This window comes from Gigantopelta aegis, chromosome 3 (genome assembly GCF_016097555.1).
Source record: "Gigantopelta aegis isolate Gae_Host chromosome 3, Gae_host_genome, whole genome shotgun sequence".
NCBI classification, from domain to species: Eukaryota; Metazoa; Mollusca; class Gastropoda; order Neomphalida; family Peltospiridae; genus Gigantopelta; species Gigantopelta aegis.
In genome coordinates, this window is record NC_054701.1 from 15,810,794 (window position 1) to 15,832,032 (window position 21,239).

Genomic DNA, 21,239 nt, shown 5'->3' on the forward strand with positions numbered 1-21,239 from the left:
TAGTTTTATGAAGTTATATGTTCAGTGCTGTATTTATGAGTGTTTTATGGGGAACCATGGCGCAATAGCTATCATAAATTAATATTATATGTATACATGTATTATATTTTAGTTTGTTCTAAACTGCACTAGTCAACTAACGACATGAAAATTAGACCATCACAAACAAAACTGATTTTACAGTACATCCAATAAAAAAAAAATGTAATTCTTTTTTAAATTACTATAGACTGAACAATAAAGGGCAAATGTTATTACTTTATTCAGAATGTAGATATATAGAATATCTCACCTCGCATGTACATTTTGGAAGTCTCTATGACATGCTGGTAGACCACAAACTCTGGTTTCTCTCTGTATAACACAGACAGTGGGTGAATATACACTGGTTCTTCCAAGTCCATACTCTGAAGTAAATAAGCAGTTTATACATCACTACAACAATTGAAATATAAAAGACATTCATATATCACTATTTGACAAATATTAACATTCAGCAATTCCATGTCCATATTCTGAAATATATTACAGTCAAATATCAGTTATATACCATAACTGCACAAACTAACATCTGTTATACTTGAATTTTGAGTACATGTTAGAAAAGTTAAACTACAAATAACGAACTCTTGCATGCATAATGATGAGAATAATAATTTGTACCTGGTAGGCATTCTTGAGCTTTTTGGCAGCTTCATCAGCACCAGGGGGTGGATCAGCATATCGTCTGGAAGATCACAAATACAGTATATCACATAGGCATTAGCAGTGCCCCTCCAACTTAGAAAATAACGCATTAGCCAATCGGATAAAAATCTAATTAATCGGATAAAAATCAAATTAATACCTCACTCCACCAGTCATCTTCTGATGCCTATGAATCAGTTTTTACATAGACTGAAGTGGATTATTTAATATAAACTCATGTCCCTAAACTGAAGTCTTAACAAGTTCCATATTAATCACCAAATAAAGAGATGAATAATACAACCCTTAGCAATTCCTTAATTCTAGCATCAGAATTTTGTAATTAATTCAACTGGAATGCCAAGATAAAATGATACATTTGTTTGTCTCTCACCATACCGGGGCGGGACGTAGCCCAGTCATAAGGCATGCGGTCGGTCTGGGATCAATCCCCGTCGATGGGCCCATTAGGCTATTTCTCGTTCCAGCCAGTGCACCATGTCTGTGGGATGGTGCATATAAAAGATCCCTTGCTGCTAATCAAAAAGTGTAGCCCATGAAGTGGTGACCCCGGGTTTCCTCTCTCAGTATCTGTGTGGTCCTTAACCATATGTCTGACGCCACATAACCAAAACTAAAATGTGTTGAGTGTTTCATTAAATAAAACATTTCCTTCCTTCCTTCCCACCATACCATCACTTTATTTTTTGCATTTACCATAGTTTGACATCCAATAGCCAATTTATTTTCGTGCTTGGGTGTGGTTAAATATCTATTCTATTCTATTCTATTCCCACCATACCATGTTGTAATGTCTGATGGTCCTTAGTGTTAATGAACTAATTGGTTTTTACAATATTGCAAACACTATGAAAAAAACTACTGATAATAACGAAGCAACAAAACATAGGCCTGCACCTGGCAACGTGATCAGCTAAGCCCGTAAGGACTATTTGCCTCAGCAATTTACACTGGACATCGGATGGTGGACTCAGTTTCGGATCAACACAGACGTTCGCTCCTGATAGAACAACATTCACTGAAAACAGATAAACAAGACAGGTTAGCTTAGCAATGTTAACAATGGATGTAATGCTCTCTAAAACTGAGAGGAAAACAAAATAGCAAGAAAGCGTGACCACTGTAAACACTCATCTGAAATATAAGTATAATCATACACTAGAATAAACATTTGCTTTAAACAATATTTATTCTGTCTTTTTCATGGTTGACAGGCATAAGCTTTTATTAGGACCATTTCCCACAAATTTAGAACAAGGTTTTTGGTTGTCTTTTTTTTGTTTAAACAACGCCACTAGAGTATATTGATTAATTAATCATAGGCTTGTGAATATCAACCATTTGGTAATTCTGACATATAGTCGTCGAGGAAACCTGCTACATTTTTTTCTAATGCAGCAAGGGATCTTTTATATGCACCTTCCCACAAACAGGATAGCACATACTACAGCCTTTGTTATACCAGTTGTGGTGCACTGGCTGGAATGAGAAATAGCCCAATAGGCCTACCAATGGGGATCGATCCCAAACCGACAGCGCATCAAGCATACAACTGGGTTATGTCCCATTCCTAAATTTAGAACAAACACATTCATGTAAACAAGATGACGGTCAATAGTAGTATATACATAACTGATAGAAGCAGTAACAACAGCTGTGGGCAACTGAATATAAAGTAATCAGTTATGATACAGAATTGACTGCAGATTAAAGAGAAACAAGAAAAGAAAAAAAGTAGAGCAGAGAACTGAAATCTTTGAATTTTTTTTTTATAATAATTAAATAGATAACAAAGTTTGAATTTGACTAACAAAATTATTAATTCTACCCTACCTGTATTGGTCAACTGCACCCGCAGTTTTCTGATCTCCTTCATAGCTTTACTGCGCAAACCAAACTTGTCACAAAACTCTGTTGAAAACCCCTCATATTCACAGGACCCTACAGCTTTCAAGAGAACCATCAAGTCACCCAGCAGGAGGGAATTACCCTACAGAAGAAAACTACATTATCCTTCCATGTTCCAATTATAGTATCATTAATCTAGAAGTTATTGCGGAAACACAAAATTTAACATATTAAACAGATTTAAAGCAATATCTATTACATGAATGTATGCAGTATAAAATTATTAAGACTTAACACAGGGGAAAATAGTGAAGATAATGAAACTTACAGAACCTGCCCATAGCTTCCTAACTTGAAGACTTCTAGACACTTTCTGTTTAAAATCATCTTTCTGGAATAAACAAAAACATCCATTACAATGTAAACTGTTAAATAATAGTAAGAAAATATGATCATGAATTTCCTCAGGTATGTCCATAAAAATTAGAGGAGTTAATTAACAACACATTAAGGTATACATGTATGTTCAACAGACAAGTTTCAAGAAACACACTCAGGATTGAATTTACACAGTTAATTTTTCTCTTACATGTCAGGGATATAGAGATTATTATACAAGCTTGTGTGTCATACTGATTTTACGAAACGAGTGTCAGGATTATTGTATTACCCGAACGAGAGCGAGGGTAATACATCAGTGTTTCCCCCAGGATTTTTGTTCAGAGGGTTGGCAAAATAGTTTGACGTAAACTGAGCCCCCAAAGGGTGCGAAAATGTTAGGGGAGTTCGGGGGCATGTTCCCCCGTAAAATTGTTATAAATTTTCAGTTGCTTCTAGATGCATTATGGAATACATGTGGGTGCCATTTACACTTATAGAAGGATATATTTTAACATATATTTTAATAATAATGTTTATTATTATTAAATATTTCCATAATGTCAAAACAATAATTTGAAAAAGAAGTATAAAAGTATTAGACTAAGCACAAACAGATAATACATATTACTGAATTACTGATTGTAATTTATTTATCTAAAAGTAAAATGTAAGTCTTCTAGAATTTTCAAAAAATCCATTATCTTGCCTTCATGTAAAATTCTTTGATCTCATTGGTTGTTTGCCGTTGGACAAATCTCTTATCCCCCTGTGGGCGGAGCCAAATTCTCTTATACCCTGTCTGTAATTTCCAACAGTTTCCAGCCGCCCCAGTTAATGCTAAAGCAATAATTAGATTATAAATAACATTGATAATCAATCAAGTATACATAATTAATTTTATTTTTACTATAAAATACAATATTTCAATACTTTTAAAAGCTGCAATGTTGAACTCGGCCACCTAATTACGGTTGTGGTGTTATTGTATTAATGCGCGATTAGCAACAGTTTTTTTTTTTTTTTTTTTTTTTTTTAGTTTTTTTACTACATACATTTCTGATAAAAAAAAGTGTTTTTTTTATTCTATTTTTATTAATATCTGTTTCAGACAATTTCGTATTACAAACATTTGAAGTTAAAAACTTGTTTATCGATGGAACTATTTTTCGTCACTGGCAAGTGGTTTCGTTCGCGTCCGCGTGGTACGGCTCCGTTAATAAATTGTTAACAATTATTGTCTGGCGTTATTTTGATTATTTGGCTATATGGTTTAACATGTCGGCAAGATAAATTCGTTGTAGAAGCATCTCTCGGGGTATATGGCTTTTTATGTACCCTCTGTGTGCTCTTTTACCCCCTCGCCTTCGGCTCGGGGTAAAAGAACACACAGAGGGTACATAAAAAGCCATATACCCCTCGTGATGCTTCTACAACTTATATTAGCCATGATTGGATATTCATTAGCCCTACTTCTGTATGTATATCAGGGGTTCTAGAATTTATAAAAATCCATTAGCCATGATTGGATATTCATTAGCCCTACTTCTGTATGTATATCCGAGGTTCTAGAATTTATAAAAATTCATTAGCCATGATTGGATATTCATTAGCCCTACTTCTGTATGTATATCAGGGGTTCTAGAATTTATAAAAATCCATTAGCCATGATTGGATATTCATTAGCCCTACTTCTGTATGTATATCAGGGGTTCTAGAATTTAAAAAAAAAAAAAAAACTTCCCATACTGACCAGTGGATAAAATATTTTTACTGGTCATGATAAAAAATTCACCTGCTAAATTGTAATCACTGATAAAACAAATAAAAGAAAGGAAAGAATTTTTTTATATATGTAGGTACATTTTTAAATTTGTGTTAATTCATCATATAATGCACTTGAAAATAATTTCTTGCAAGTCTTGCAAATTTAATTATGTAACACAAAAACAAACAAAACAAAAAACATTTGGAAGTTCGTAAAACAATATGGTTATGTGCAACCTTTAAAAACCCCCTGACCTAACGAGACTGGTCACTGTTTATTTTGTTACGCCTGCACTGTGTTAGCATAACAACTGTTTGGGTACCAGTCACTTAGTAGTTAAAGGAAAATTGCACCAAAATGACATTGGAACATTTTGTTAACTTGGACTTGAATAAAATTACACCTGTAGCCAGGTATATTCATTTCAGGGATAGGGCATAGATTACTGGTGACCATATATTCATTAGTTAACTGTTGCATCTGAAAGGAAGTCGAAAGTATCGACTTGTAGATCATTTTCCTTTTTACATATGATCGATGTTGGTTGACTTATTTTTTCTCATTCCATCATCATCATGATATTTATTTGTTTTCCCCTCCTGGCCACCAGGATCTAACAATGTACATATTTGTTGAATACTAGTATATTTATGACTACTAGCATTTGCATTTTAATTTTTAAAAATTATAATATCGGCGAATTAATCACAGAAGTGAGTCCCTTTTTTTAATGGTTACAATTTTCATGGCCCTGGTAAAGAAATTCATAGGGTCGGTGCAAGGTCCTTCCGGTCCCGAGGGGAAACACTGATACATGGATCCTGACACAAGTTTTGTCAAATCAGTACGATTCACACATGAGTGTAATATTTTCTTTATTATCCACATTATCCAAAATATTATTTTCACAAATAACAAGCTAGGACCATGTCAAAACATTTCAAATGTAACAAAAAAGAGACGATGAAACGATGTCATTTTGATAAACGTTTATACTGGGGAAGCCACATTAAAGGGACATTCCCGACTTTGCAGCAAGTTTTAAGATGTTATCGACTAACAGAGACTTTTTAACGATTGTAATTACATATCAAACATATTTTTCTGCATAAAATATTAGTGGCTGTATATTACACGTGTTTCTGATCGTTTTAATATTTGTACTAAGTTAAATTTCATCTTATTTCCTAAAATATAGTTTTTTCGTACGTACAAAATTATTTGAAGACAAAATCCAGTTTGGGCTTCTTACAAATATTGAGATGACAAGAAACACATTGAATATACAGACACTGATATTCTAAACAAGAAAATATATTTAATATGTAAGTTTAATCGTAGAAATATTTTATTAGTCGGAAACATCTTACAATGCAGCAAACTCAGGAATGTCCCTTTAAGTTATGACATCGCTTCACAAAATTATGTCATTCGTTGTGCATGTGAAATCATTATGACACACGTGGGTCATATGGATAATAAAGACATTATATGCAACAAGGAGCAAAACAGCTGCCTGAAATCTATTTGCTGCCAACTCTAAATGTCAGCAGCAAATCGTTGCTGCATTGGATTTTAAGTCAATATAAAATACCAAAAACAATTTCAGATGGAAACGATGTCCACTTATTTAGTCTTATGTAAAGAAATCGCAACTGTAGTTTACATTTTTTAAAACTTTCTTTGGTGGAAGCTAAACATAGGTTTTACTGCATATGGAAATAAGCAAACGTTTTACCGGTATTTAACGACACACTCAACACATTTTATTTATGGTTATATGATGTTGGACATATGGTTAAGGACCACACAGATACTGAGGGAGGAAACCCGCTGTCGCCACTTCATGGGCTACTCTTTTCGATTAGCAGCAAGGGATTTTTATATGCACTATCACATAGACAAGATAGCACATACCACAGCCTTTGATGTACCAGTCATGGTGTACTGGCTGGAGCGATAATGCATATGTTTATTTTGATATTTGGATAAAAGAGGAAACCCGACTGCTCCAAAACCAGCTACTCCTTAAAAAATACAGCAATGGATATTTAATGTGTACTTCCCATAAATAGGACAGCACATCCCACAGCTAATGATATAACAGTTGCACCATCCCACTGCAAATTGAATAATGCATTCAGTGGCAGATCCAGAAAATCCATTTAGGGGGGACCCCAGTGACATGAGGTGGAATGCCAAGGGAACTTTGGGAGAGGTTTGGAGGGGGATCGTATGAAAATTAATATATAATAAAATTATAACTATCGCAAAATTTAGGGGGGGGGGGGGGGGGGGGGGGGGGGGGGGGCGGGCCCCTTGCCCCCCACTCCTAGATCCACCTCTGGGATTCTCAATTCTCTGTTATAGACACACCTCCTGGTCGGTTTGTCCAGATTTGTGTACGTCGGTGAAGAGCTCATCCACAGACAATGCAGACACGACGGTGATCACGTATGGCAGGAGGTCATGTTGTTCACCCAGCAGCAACATCTTCGCATACCGCGGAGAAACGGGGAACTTCGACATTGCTCGACCCACTGGTGTTATCGTACTGGTAGACTCTGAAATTATTGACCCATCAACAACATTGTGGTATTTGAAGACTGAAATTAATGGCCCACCAATGTTAGTGTACTTGTAGCCTGAAATTATTGACCCAATGTTATTGTACTTTCCGACTGAAATTATTGACCAAAATTTATTGTACTTGTAGACTGAAATTATTGACCAATCGACATTATTGTACTGGTTGAATAACATTATCAACCCACCATTGTTACTGTATTTGTAGACTGAAATTATTGTCCCACCAACAATACTGTACATGGAGACTAAAATTATTGACCTTTTTTTATTATGCAGGATTGTATAGCAGCTGACCTACCAAAGGCAGAGTCATATAGATATGCTTTGTGCATACAGATTATGCTTGCTACCTTCAGCCGATTTGTGAATATTCTAAACAAAATATTAACAGTCATTTTTTTCTGATTTATGACTATGTAGCCACAATTCAAATAGTTAATACCAAATATTGAAATTTATGTAACAAATGAGATGTAATGACTTTGTAGCTAGTTGAATAAACAAATTTAAAGTGTTTAATCAGTTTTAATATGGATGATCAAAGATAAAATATTATGTATGTATAGTTTTTAGTTAGTTACTCCTGGTATGCATATCAAAGGCCACAGTCTGTGCTAGCTGTTTTGATATTTTGTAGTTTCCACCACTTCTCCAATCACCACCTTCAGCTCACTCACCTAGGAACTGTTTGGTATTACAAAACTAATGTATCTTAATTGATAACAGCTTATTGATGTCATAAACACACAGCTTTATTTGATCTGGGCTACAAGCATATATTGAATGTTTATTACCCAATTTGTACCTGTTTATAAGTATTTAAATACATGCTTTCACAGAGAAATGTTACTTGAAAAACAACAAGCAATACCAAACCTTTTTTCATTTCTGCTACAGATCTGGGAAGATCTGGATGTGTCAAGGCTCCTAAGGCTGTAAGCAATTTTTCTGCTGCCTGCAAAACAATTTTGAGAATTGATATATTAATAGAGAATAATAAACGAGTTACCAGTTATTATTAAATTTATGTCCCAAGTGAAATAATTTTCAGCTGTCACGAGCTTAATTGTAAAATTGTGATGACGTCATATTTAGTACCGACATGGCCATTGGTTTGTAAGCATCAAATCGTCCAATAGTATTGTTTGTTAGACCAATGCAGAATATTTGGAAAATATTTTCCGTTATGAGTGACCGCTGGTGTAATAATAGTGAATACACCACACCTGTCAGTAACAGCCAATGATCAAAACAATATACAAATGATAAGCTTGTGTTACATTCCTGTTACATTTTGTTACGGCTGTGTTGTCTATAAAATTGATCTCTTCAAAATACAAGGTATATTAACGTGATAAAAATCACAACTCACCTTAATTTGTTCAATGTCTGGGGGTGTTGGAAATGGAAAGTTTATCACCTTGTTAATATTCATGTCCTGTAAACATAAACCATATCATGAATTAAATACTTACATTTATTACCTATGAGGTACAGCATAACGAGGGTCATATTTATCGTACGATTTCACTCGTATGTCATAACTAAATCGTATGTCCTCTTGACATTGTCGTTTAATGATTGGCTGTTGTAAGAGTACATTTCTTTCTGATTGGCTGACACGACATTCCACAGACACTACTTTCTTCATCAATAAATTTTTATTTCGAGTGTAAGCTGATCACATGCCGTATTGACAAATACGTGTTTTTAATTAATTTAATAAAACATTAATTGATTATTTATGATAACTTGTATTATATTACGATGTAGTTGTGACAACGGTTACAAATCTATACTAAGGTCGACGAGTCACTTTTTGCACCCTTGTTTTGACTTCGTACATAATAAATGTAGCATATCTTACCATAATTTCACTTGAAAGCCATATTTAGTAAAAGGTACAATGTTTTAATCACAAGATTTTCTTCAAACACATTCAGGTGCGTTAATAATGTTCAAAAAAAAAAATTCAATAGCCATTTTGCACTGGAATTTTTCCAGCATTCTTAAAAAGGAAATGCCATGTACCCAATTTATAGTTATTGTAAAGAGGTGCAAAGTGACGTCATTGGAATACTGACGTCATTCAAATTCAAAACTAATTATTTCAATCACTGTGTATTTGTTTGCTTTTTAGTATACACATGCTTTACAATTTACAGCTGTTGATACATGTGTACTCTTTACTTATGGGTGTATAAATATCACTTAACTTTAGAACAGGTTGTGATTTGGTTTTCAAGACATCAATGAACAAACATTACTCTGCCGTTAAGGAAACATTAGTTTGTAAACAATGACTGGAATATTCATTTAGCAAGTAAGTTCTACGGTAATAAACAGAATATTACATTCGTGTCCATGACAAACGATGTTTACGACACTCGTGCCTAAATTATCACATTTCCCTCGCGCTCGCTCGGGAAATATGTTAATTTAGGCACTTGTGTCATAAACATCGTCTGTCACGGACACTCATATAATATCCTCTATATATCCACAGAATTAAGTTGCAACAAATGTTATTTGAGTAACAGCTATTGGAGTTAATCATAATAATTGTGGGATTTTCAGGTTCAGTAAGTATTCCACAATCTAATCTCCTAAAATAGGTTAAATAATGCATCATCTTTGAGTGTTCCTACCATTTTGAGTATTTTACTCAGCATTTATAATTTATAATATTAACTACAGACATCTACATATTTATAAAATAACTGATGAATAAAGAATTTATTTCTTAAAGTTAAACACACAATTTCAATAAGAACAATTCTATAGGCAGACACAGAATTGCCATAGATGAGTGTTTTGCATTTGACAAAACATTTTCAAAATTACTGTAGGTAATAAACTTTAAGCCCTGAATTTTCCTAACAGTTGTGCATATTTAATAATTTATGATATAAATAGGTGTTAGCAAACATTTGGCTTATATTGCTATTAAACTGTTACTAGCGATAGAAATATGACCTTCATTTGTAACACAAGGTCATCAACAGGTCGTCTTGTGATTTCTGGAGGAGAAAACTTCTCAAAGTCATCATTAAACACAGCTGAAGAATATAACCTAGAAAAAAAAAGAAAAAAAATGGGAATTATGTTACTACAAATATTATATTTTAGAAACAAACTTAAATTTTAGTTTATTAACTACCAAATCTCATAACAAAATCAACATAGATGACTATTAATTAAAGCAATTTTGTTTATTTAATATAATATTTCTGACTATTGTAGATTATGTAGTCATACACATGATAAAAAGACTGAAAGTTTGAGTGGTTGAAAGTAATATCTAAATCATAGCAGAAGTTTTATATTGTAGTTGTTAATGTAACAGATGAAGCGACCTCCGATGGATTCTAACCATGGACACATTGTCCAAGAGTCGAGCACTCTGCCATCTTTGCTAACAGAAACATCCCCACTATCTACTGCCGGTAGAGCACTTTGTACCAACACTACTACATTAACAATCTAACAAATGAAATCATCTTACTAAAGGTCTAGTAAGACAGAGAGATTATTATATGAGCTTGTGTCATACTGAATTTAACAAATGAGTTGCAGGAATCTTGTCTAGCCCGAGCGAGAGTAATACAGGAATCCTGACACATATTTCGTAAAATCGGTACAATTCACAAATGCAAGTGCAATAATTTCTTTATTATCCATACTATTTTTTTTTAATGAATAACGAGGACCATGTCTATGTTTTGTTGCTTTGATGGAAAGAAATAAAGGATCACATAGATAGCAACAAGAAATAATAACTGCAACAAAAATCAATTCATATTGTCAGAAGTTGACTGGGAACATATAGGCAGCACAGTCAACACTACCAGGTGGCATACCAAAATATTTTTGCAGATTTGTTTTTTAAAGTTAACGTTTTGACAAAATTAATTACTCTTAACATTACTATATGATTTTCTTAACCCTAACCCTTTTTCTTTCTGGGGGAGGCCCCCCATACCCCGTTGACTGTGGTTGCATTCAATTCCATGGCGCCATACCCAAAAATTTCTTTCTGGCAGAAACACTGACTACAGACATTCAATCCCATATTACAACATTATGATGTCGCTTCCCAAAATTAGGTCATTCGTTGGTCAGGTGAAATCATTATGACACACGTGTCATACTGGTTATATTTCCCTGTATATCTTGAACTATGTGGATAATAAAAATACATATTTACTGATCACATGTAAGCTATCCTGGCCACACACCTCATTTGCTATTTGATCTGTTGTCCAAGACAGTGGTTAATGATTACTAACTAATTACGATTCAAGTACAATATCCTAAGCACTCATTCAGCTATCTGGACTGTCTGTCCATTGTGTTAGGGGTTAGAGGTTAGTTAGACACGTCAGTGTAGTGTTCATGTTCCTCCTCAAGGAACTGTTAGAACTATGCGTGGGAGCACAGGGCCATAGCTAGCGAGGGGAAACAAATACGGAAAAAATTATAGAAACTTAAAGAAATTTCTCTTCTTACCATTTAAGGAGTTTTAGACTATTAACTACTAACTCAGCTGCCACCCCCCCCCCCCCCCCTGCCAAACAAAAAATCCTAGCTATGGCCCTGGAGCTATTACCGAGAAGTGAACCCAGTACCTACCAGCCTTAAAGCTATGATATAAATTGCGTTGATACCTGTAGCAGTGACCCGGAGACACGCGACCTGCTCGTCCTGCTCTCTGATTGGCCGAGGCCTGCGATGTCCACATTATCCTGAATGTCGACACACCAGTCACCTTATCATAGAACTTGGTTTTTACCTGAATCAATAAAATCACACGCGTGTCATTGTTTTGAGAACATGTTTACCTGAATCAATAAAAATCACACGTGTGTTGTCGTTTTGAGAACATGTTTAACTGAATAAATAAAATCACAAGTGTGTTGTTGTTTTGAGAACATGTTTACCTGAATCAATAAAATCACGTGTCGTTTTTTTTCAGAACATGTTTACCTGAATCAATAAAATCACACGCGTGTCATTGTTTTGAGAACATGTTTACCTGAATCAATAAAAATCACACGTGTGTTGTCGTTTTGAGAACATGTTTAACTGAATCAATAAAATCACACGCGTGTTGTCATTTTGAGAACATCTTTATCTGAATCAATAAAATCACACGTGTGTTGTTTTGAGAACATGTTTAGCTGAATCAATAAAATCATTTGTCGTTTTGAGAACATGTTTACCTGAATCAATAAAAATCACACATGTGTTGTTTTGAGAACATGTTTACCTGAATCAATAAAAATCACACACGTGTTGTTTTGAAAACATGTTTAACTGAATCAATAAAATCACACGTGTGTTGTTTTGAGAACATGTTTACCTGAATCAATAAAATCACACGTGTGTCGTTGTTTTGAGACCATGTTTACTTTAATAGCAGACTATAACTACTTTTGAAAAATAACTATCATTTTCTCCTTTCATGAATATTTAACCTGATCTCTGTCCTATCACTTTTCCCTCTAGTCCTTTGGCCTGAACTTCACAACAGCCAATCAAACGGATAGGATTTTCAATTGTGTCATGAGCCTCCTGTTCCAGTCATGGGACTAGGGGGGAAATGCCACAGGTCAGGTCATGTTATGTACAAAAAGAACAATATTTTATTTCATACTATTGTTATTTATAACAAAAGGAAAAGAATGCCTATCAACACCACAACACCCTGCTTTATTAATAGCTATTAGATATTTATCAAATGGTCATTAACAATCAAGATATACTGTCAGAGAAAAAACCTGAGCTCCTTTTATATAGCAGTTAGACATCATTTATATTCATTTTATCACAAACAGGACACTACATACCCTCGCCCTAAACTAGCAGACCAAAAGACATGTCGGACAAAGAAAAATATGGCCCGTTGAAAATAGGACAGCATAAGAGGGAGAGTTTGGAATGGTATGTGAAACATAAAGACAACTGAGATTAACTTATAATCAAACTACATAGCAGATTAAACAATCATGCATACATATATCTCTTTACAATGGGCAGGACGAAGCCCAGTGGTAAAGCATTTGCTTGATGCACGGTCGGTCTGGGATCGATCCCCATCAGGCTATTTCTCACTCCAGCCAGTACACCACGATTGGGATATCAAAGGCCGTGGTATATGTTATCCTGTCTGTGGGATGGTGCATATAAAAGATCCCTTGCTGGTAATTAAAAAGTGGCGACAGCGGGTTTCCTTCTTCAATATCTGTGTGGTCCTTAACCATATGTCCAACTGCATAAATTTCCTTTCTATTTCTTTACAAACTACCTGCAATTTAGCAAGTGAATTTCTATTTCATCTGCTAGGTCCAAAACTGGGACTGCTTTATTTATTTTTTTATCTGCTACTATTATATATTATTAGCCCTGTCACCACTGATAAACAAATCAAGGAACCACCAAATAGAATTAATCATACGACATACTAGACATTAGAAATTTGAAAATAATACAACGCGCAACCATGTTTTGATAATGATAAATACCTTGCCCGTGTCCACCACATATTTGATGTTTGGAATGGTCAGTGATGTCTCCGCCACATTCGTAGACACAACACAGAGTCGGCAGTTTCCAGGTGGAGATTCAAACACCTGGGAAAAACAACAACAAACTTATTTATTATATAACATTTAGTGAAATATCTTAAAATATCAGTGAAATAAAAGTGTTATCAGACACTCAGTGACGATAACACATTTTAGAGTGAAATTTTCATTATTTCACTCTAAAATGTGTTATCGTCACTGTAGAAAGCGTTATCTTCACAGTATGAAAGCCGGAACTATTTTGCTGCTGGCATTTTAATAATAAAGGTAAATTGCCAAAAGTTATATATTAAATGGAAAAGTTCATCTCATCTCATGAAGTTTGCAATCATATCACACTCGTCGCACAAGCGAGTTGTGAGATATGATTGCAAACTTCATGAGATGAGATATAAATCATAATTGACAAAAAACATGAAATATCCTCTCTATATCTCCAGACACTGAGTAAAATAATAAACATATGTCCAGAAAACACAGTAACTAATTTCTGACTTTCACCTGACAAGATATTACACTGGTATTATTTATATGGTATTACAATATATATGACAGGAAAAATGCTGTGAAAGAGTAAAAACTGGTATATCTCTAATATAAGCGTAACAAAGGCACATTAAAATAAATTTGAAATATATACCACTGCTAAAATTATACTTGAAGACTACTGAAACAGATATAAAAAATTTCATAAATCAAAAATTAATTTCTCTTCATAATGACCTGTCCCATTATATAATTTAAGAAATTAATTTATTAAGCCATATTACTGACATAACAAAAGTGCTCCTACTGGCAATGGTTAGTGGGAATTGACAATTAGAGTACTGGGTTTGTGACTTGAATCCACTCCAAGCTGTTTAATTTATGTTACTTTATATAAAGCTGACATAGGGACTGGATGTGTGAACCCCGTCATGGACAGAACTCTCTGGTGAGGTCAGAGGTTGTGCCCACACCCACACCCACTGGATGTGTGAACCCCGTCATGGACAGAACTCTCTGGTGAGGTCAGAGGTTGTGCCCACACCCACACCCACTGGATGTGTGAACCCCGTCATGGACAGAACTCTCTGGTGAGGTCAGAGGTTGTGCCCACACCCACACCCACTGGATGTGTGAACCCCGTCATGGACAGAACTCTCTGGTGAGGTCAGAGGTTGTGCCCACACCCACACCCACTGGATGTGTGAACCCCGTCATGGACAGAACTCTCTGGTGAGGTCAGAGGTTGTGCCCACACCCACACCCACTGGATGTGTGAACCCCGTCATGGACAGAACTCTCTGGTGAGGTCAGAGGTTGTGCCCACACCCACACCCACTGGATGTGTGAACCCCGTCATGGACAGAACTCTCTGGTGAGGTCAGAGGTTGTGCCCACACCCACACCCACTGGATGTGTGAACCCCGTCATGGACAGAACTCTCTGGTGAGGTCAGAGGTTGTGCCCACACCCACACCCACTGGATGTGTGAACCCCGTCATGGACAGAACTCTCTGGTGAGGTCAGAGGTTGTGCCCACACCCACACCCACTGGATGTGTGAACCCCGTCATGGACAGAACTCTCTGGTGAGGTCAGAGGTTGTGCCCACACCCACACCCACTGGATGTGTGAACCCCGTCATGGACAGAACTCTCTGGTGAGGTCAGAGGTTGTGCCCACACCCACACCCTGGATGTGTGAACCCCGTCATGGACAGAACTCTCTGGTGAGGTCAGAACACCCACACCCACTGGATGTGTGAACCCCGTCATGGACAGAACTCTCTGGTGAGGTCAGAGGTTGTGCCCCGTCATGGACACACCCACACCCACTGGATGTGTGAACCCCGTCATGGACAGAACTCTCTGGTGAGGTCAGAGGTTGTGCCCACACCCACACCCACTGGATGTGTGAACCCCGTCATGGACAGAACTCTCTGGTGAGGTCAGAGGTTGTGCCCACACCCACACCCACTGGATGTGTGAACCCCGTCATGGACAGAACTCTCTGGTGAGGTCAGAGGTTGTGCCCACACCCACACCCACTGGATGTGTGAACCCCGTCATGGACAGAACTCTCTGGTGAGGTCAGAGGTTGTGCCCACACCCACACCCACTGGATGTGTGAACCCCGTCATGGACAGAACTCTCTGGTGAGGTCAGAGGTTGTGCCCACACCCACACCCACTGGATGTGTGAACCCCGTCATGGACAGAACTCTCTGGTGAGGTCAGAGGTTGTGCCCACACCCACACCCACTGGATGTGTGAACCCCGTCATGGACAGAACTCTCTGGTGAGGTCAGAGGTTGTGCCCACACCCACACCCACTGGATGTGTGAACCCCGTCATGGACAGAACTCTCTGGTGAGGTCAGAGGTTGTGCCCACACCCACACCCACTGGATGTGTGAACCCCGTCATGGACAGAACTCTCTGGTGAGGTCAGAGGTTGTGCCCACACCCACACCCACTGGATGTGTGAACCCCGTCATGGACAGAACTCTCTGGTGAGGTCAGAGGTTGTGCCCACACCCACACCCACTGGATGTGTGAACCCCGTCATGGACAGAACTCTCTGGTGAGGTCAGAGGTTGTGCCCACACCCACACCCACTGGATGTGTGAACCCCGTCATGGACAGAACTCTCTGGTGAGGTCAGAGGTTGTGCCCACACCCACACCCACTGGATGTGTGAACCCCGTCATGGACAGAACTCTCTGGTGAGGTCAGAGGTTGTGCCCACACCCACACCCACTGGATGTGTGAACCCCGTCATGGACAGAACTCTCTGGTGAGGTCAGAGGTTGTGCCCACACCCACACCCACTGGATGTGTGAACCCCGTCATGGACAGAACTCTCTGGTGAGGTCAGAGGTTGTGCCCACACCCACACCCACTGGATGTGTTCTTATCTCAAGAATCCAGTCAGGACCTGGAACTGTTCAACTTGATGGGCGTGTATTTAATAGTATTGGTATAGAAAGAAAGAAAAATGTTTTATTTAACGATGCAACGGGGATCGATCCTAGACCGACCGTGCATCAAGCGAACACTTTACCACTGGGCTACATCCCACCCCTATTGGTATAAGAGTGCTCAGGACTACTAGACATACACCTAGTCGGAACTTCTCTATTGGCTTCTGTTAGTAGAGTGTTGGTTTCTTGCACAAAGAACCTGGTTCAAATCCCTTCAGTAGATACCTGTTACATTTAAAAATAGTAAAAACAGTAAACAAAATGTCTTACTTTGGCTTGTTTCTCACTGGATAAAAGTGAATACAGTGGAAGAACATAGAGCGGGTCTTCTGAAGCTGTTGTATTTTCCACATCATCCTAAAGAGAGATTGAGAGAATGAATGAATGAATGAATAAATGAAAGGTACATCAGCTATTCAGGTCATTTAATATATGAATGAATTCCTAAATAAATAACACCCTCATTTGGCAAGTATCCTAATTACTTACATAATATATATATAGTCAAACCTGTCCAAGCGGCCACCTGTACTCAGTGGTCACCTGCCTTAAGCGGCGACTTTTTTCCCTCCCAAACAATTTATAATGTAAATGCACCTGTAATAAGCGGTCACCTGTCTAACACGGCCAGCGGCCACCTAAATCAGATTCCAAATCGCTAAAATACCTGTATTAAGCGGCCACAGTAAAGTTTTACTGTTATATAAAAGGGATATTTTAACAACAGCGATAAGGTGCAGCAATTAAACAATCTTCACACCTTCAGGAATACTAGTACTCAATCAGTCCCGACATCTCCACTGTGTATCAGTTAAGAAAGTATGACTCTGGAATGCATCTAATTGCCTCTGGGCATGCTATGCTTGATATTTGTAGATTCACTTACTATAACAATACACCGCATGAAGTAGGAATTCAATAATTAAATGGAAAAAGAAAACAAACTGGTTGAGAACGGTTAATTTAATACATTCTATTTGCATTATTTCTGAAGGAGACGACATGTCAAAAGTTGATTTATAGTCAACTGTGAAGCACATATCCGTTGATTAGCAGTACAGACGGTAAAACAAGAAACAACAAATGTTTTAAAGACTATATATGTGGCAACCTGTACTCAGCAGCCACCCGTCTTAAGCGGCCACTTTTATCTACTCCCTTGTGTGGCCGCTTAAGACAGTTTTGACTGTATATATGCAATAAGAAAGTATAGACAAGGACTAGGTTGTGGAGATGGACAGCAAATGAAGTTAAAGATAGGAGAAGCTGTCAGGAATGAATAGAATTTAAAGGAGAGGAAATATTTTAAATATTTATTTCTTTGATAACCAATCCCACTGCTTAAAACTGTGGAAAATATTCTAATAAATATGACGCCCATAAATTAACGTCTCAAAGACATTAAAAAAAATTCATGTCAAGAAACATGTCTGAGAATTAAGACTGATAAATAGTTACATACATCTGAATTTAATACAACTATTTTCACACACACGCACACAACAACCTTAGACATTACATATCAATTTCGCATAATCTATTACTTGATTATCATCATCATCATCAACAGGTGAAGTCAGTGTAATGTCATCATCGGATTCCTGGTCAACCATATCCAAATCAGCTTCTTCATCAAGTGGCTGTGTTGAGTAACTGTAGATAAACAGAGAGTAACTGTAGATAAACAGAGAATAACTAAAACATGTTCACTATTGTTAACCCATTTTACAAGAAACATGAAGCCAAAAAAAGGTCCTCTTAGGCTTTTTAGGAATTCAGGTGGGCAATTGATGGCATTGTAATTATTATTTTATATGTTGTAAGTATTCTGCATCTTTTCCTCTAAATACATGTACTACATGGTTTAAATGACAAAATTATTTTGGAGGTGGTAGATATGTAGAAAAACTGCCTTCTGCTACCTTGGCCCCTCAATGTAAATGATTAATTCCAGAACAACCTGAATATGTACGGTCCATATTTTACTTGAAAAATAATAGATGTATCTCAAATACATATTAACCAGCAAACAAATATTCTATTGTTAAAACAGTTACTTGTATAATGCATCTTTTCCGAAATAATATATAGTCAAGCCTAATATATAACATTTTGTTTATCATTCTGATTCTAAATACAACTGTAAATCTATGTTGGCTGCCAACATTAGTTAACGGATTAGGAACAGACAGATGGCTAGTTGTAACATTACTAGTAACATTACTTTGGGACGGAGAATTGGATGGTATGATAATGATATGGATGTTATTATGAGCAATTAACATAATAATATACAGTTTGTAGGCATTACATACTTGTTCAAGTTCACTTCTGGAAGTTCACACTTTTTTACTTTTGTTTTCTTTTGTCTTCTAGATTCTGGTTTTGGCTTACTTTCTGAAACTTCAAAATCAAAATAATGTAAGTCAGCATTAATATTCTAGTAAAATAGCATCAGACTGAATAAAATTCATAATAGTTTTTCTTATCCATTGGTTTTCTTCTTCAAAATCTGTTTTAAAACCAACAGTTCAATAACTTATTTCATATTGGCAGCAATAATTTTGATGTAATAAAGAAGCATTTTGAGAGTACTGCTAAAGCAATACAAGTCCCCTTCCAGACCCAACACATTTTTGTATCTCATAAATTCAAGGGACATAACTCTGCCTCAAATGGATATATCACCATAAAAGTCAAAACTTATCTGTAAAGCTATACACAAAATTTCAGCTTAATATCTTGAAGTATTTCGGGAAAAAAATGTCCACAAAACTAATTTTCAGATCTCCTAAGTACAAGGAGGGTCATGAAAGTCAAACTTGATATGTAACAGAACTTGATAAAGCTATACACAAACTTTCAGGTCAATATCTTGAGGCATTGTCAAAAACAATATCCAGAAAGTATATGTAGGACAGACAGATGGAGATAAAAGCAATAGTCACCTCTGGTTGGACTGGTAGGGGAGTAATAAATATTGTAAAAGACTCACCAGTTCCTTGTTTGTAAGGGAAGGTGTGTTTCAGTTTGCGACACAAGGTATGTACTTCCTGCTGCCCCGTCACAAACACAAGAATACCCCCTTCAGGCAGCTGTCTGTGAATCTTGCAGATCTTAAACAAAATTCACTTAATTAAAGGGACATTCCTGAGTTTGCTGCATTGTAAGATGCTTCCGACTAATAAAATATTTCTATAATTAAACTTAAATATTAAATATATTTTCTTGTTTAGAATATCAGTGTCTGTATATTCAATGTGTTTCTGGTCATCTTAATATTTGTAAGAAGTCCAAACTGGATTTTGTCTCCAAATAATTTCGTACGAAAAATAATTAAATTTAACCTAGTAAAAATATTAGAATGATTAATATACAGACACTAATATTTTATGTAGAAAAATATATTGATATGCAATTACAATTGTTAAAAAGTATGTTAGTCAATAACATCTTAAAAATTGCAGCAAACTAAGGAATGTCCCTTTAAACACACATTCAAATAAGATAATTACCGTATTTGACCGGAAATAAGCCCATGTCTTTGAATAAGCCCCCCTCCGTTTTGATAGCATTTAAGAAATTAGGCCCTCATTCGTAAATAAGCCCATCCCCAACTTCGTCACCTTATAAATAACATGAAATTGCAAGTTTGCTCAAAGTTAATTTAAAAGGTCATACCTCCTGCAGATAATTAAACACAAATGTAACACAATATTTTACCACCAGTGAGATTTAGCAGTCTAACAATAACAGTGTGTAACATTGTTTTCAATTTCATGCCTGCAGTATTTCTCTGAAGTGCCCAAGTATGAACTAAAATTAAAACCAATGTCTATTTTTACCACCACACTGGGTCCGCAGTTAATGCTAATTAAGCAAATACCTTATTCTGATTGGCTAAGAACAATGACCGTAGATTGACAATTCTTTGTAGTGTAAGCTGGCTGCCTGTGTCAGAAACGTGTGTGTATACGCTATTGAGTTTGTTGTTAATTGCTGTTGTTTTAAGTCTTCTCAGCATTAATTTTGGATGTAAATAAACAGCACTGGTAAGTAATTGTGACATAGAAGGTGTGTTTAGATACTAGTAAAAAACCCACAATTTAATAAACAATTATTATTTATTAATAACAAATGGAACACTAATTAATAGATGTGCTACTGAACGTTTTTTGTTTTCTTCCTAGTTCATTTAAGTATTGTTATTTATTTTAATTATTATTATTAAAAAAAAATTCTACAAAACTGGCCCCTTGTCTGGGAATAAGCCCACCCCATGCTAAGCTCACAATGAGTTGTCTTGGCCCCCTGGGCTTATTTCCGGTCAAATACGGTATGTGAACTTCCAAACAAATATGGATACCTAAACCTGTGAAAACATTGAAAATGTAGC

General features: G+C 36.4%; 1 protein-coding gene across 1 annotated transcript in view; it reads right to left on the reverse strand.

The window, feature by feature from the left end:
- LOC121367577 (probable ATP-dependent RNA helicase DHX37) overlaps nt 1-21,239 on the reverse strand; it is a 34,022-nt gene that overhangs the window by 3,823 nt on the left and 8,960 nt on the right. Inside the window, exons 11-25 of the mRNA XM_041491848.1 lie at nt 19,839-19,959; nt 19,159-19,246; nt 18,388-18,496; nt 17,114-17,200; nt 13,816-13,923; nt 11,959-12,083; nt 10,268-10,364; nt 8,664-8,729; nt 8,168-8,246; nt 7,079-7,266; nt 2,885-2,947; nt 2,542-2,698; nt 1,606-1,726; nt 664-727; nt 293-407 (exon numbers count right to left, since the gene is read on the reverse strand). Of these exons, the coding sequence (XP_041347782.1) occupies nt 293-407; nt 664-727; nt 1,606-1,726; nt 2,542-2,698; nt 2,885-2,947; nt 7,079-7,266; nt 8,168-8,246; nt 8,664-8,729; nt 10,268-10,364; nt 11,959-12,083; nt 13,816-13,923; nt 17,114-17,200; nt 18,388-18,496; nt 19,159-19,246; nt 19,839-19,959 (1,588 nt within the window). The remainder of the gene's footprint in view (nt 1-292; nt 408-663; nt 728-1,605; nt 1,727-2,541; nt 2,699-2,884; nt 2,948-7,078; nt 7,267-8,167; nt 8,247-8,663; nt 8,730-10,267; nt 10,365-11,958; nt 12,084-13,815; nt 13,924-17,113; nt 17,201-18,387; nt 18,497-19,158; nt 19,247-19,838; nt 19,960-21,239) is intronic.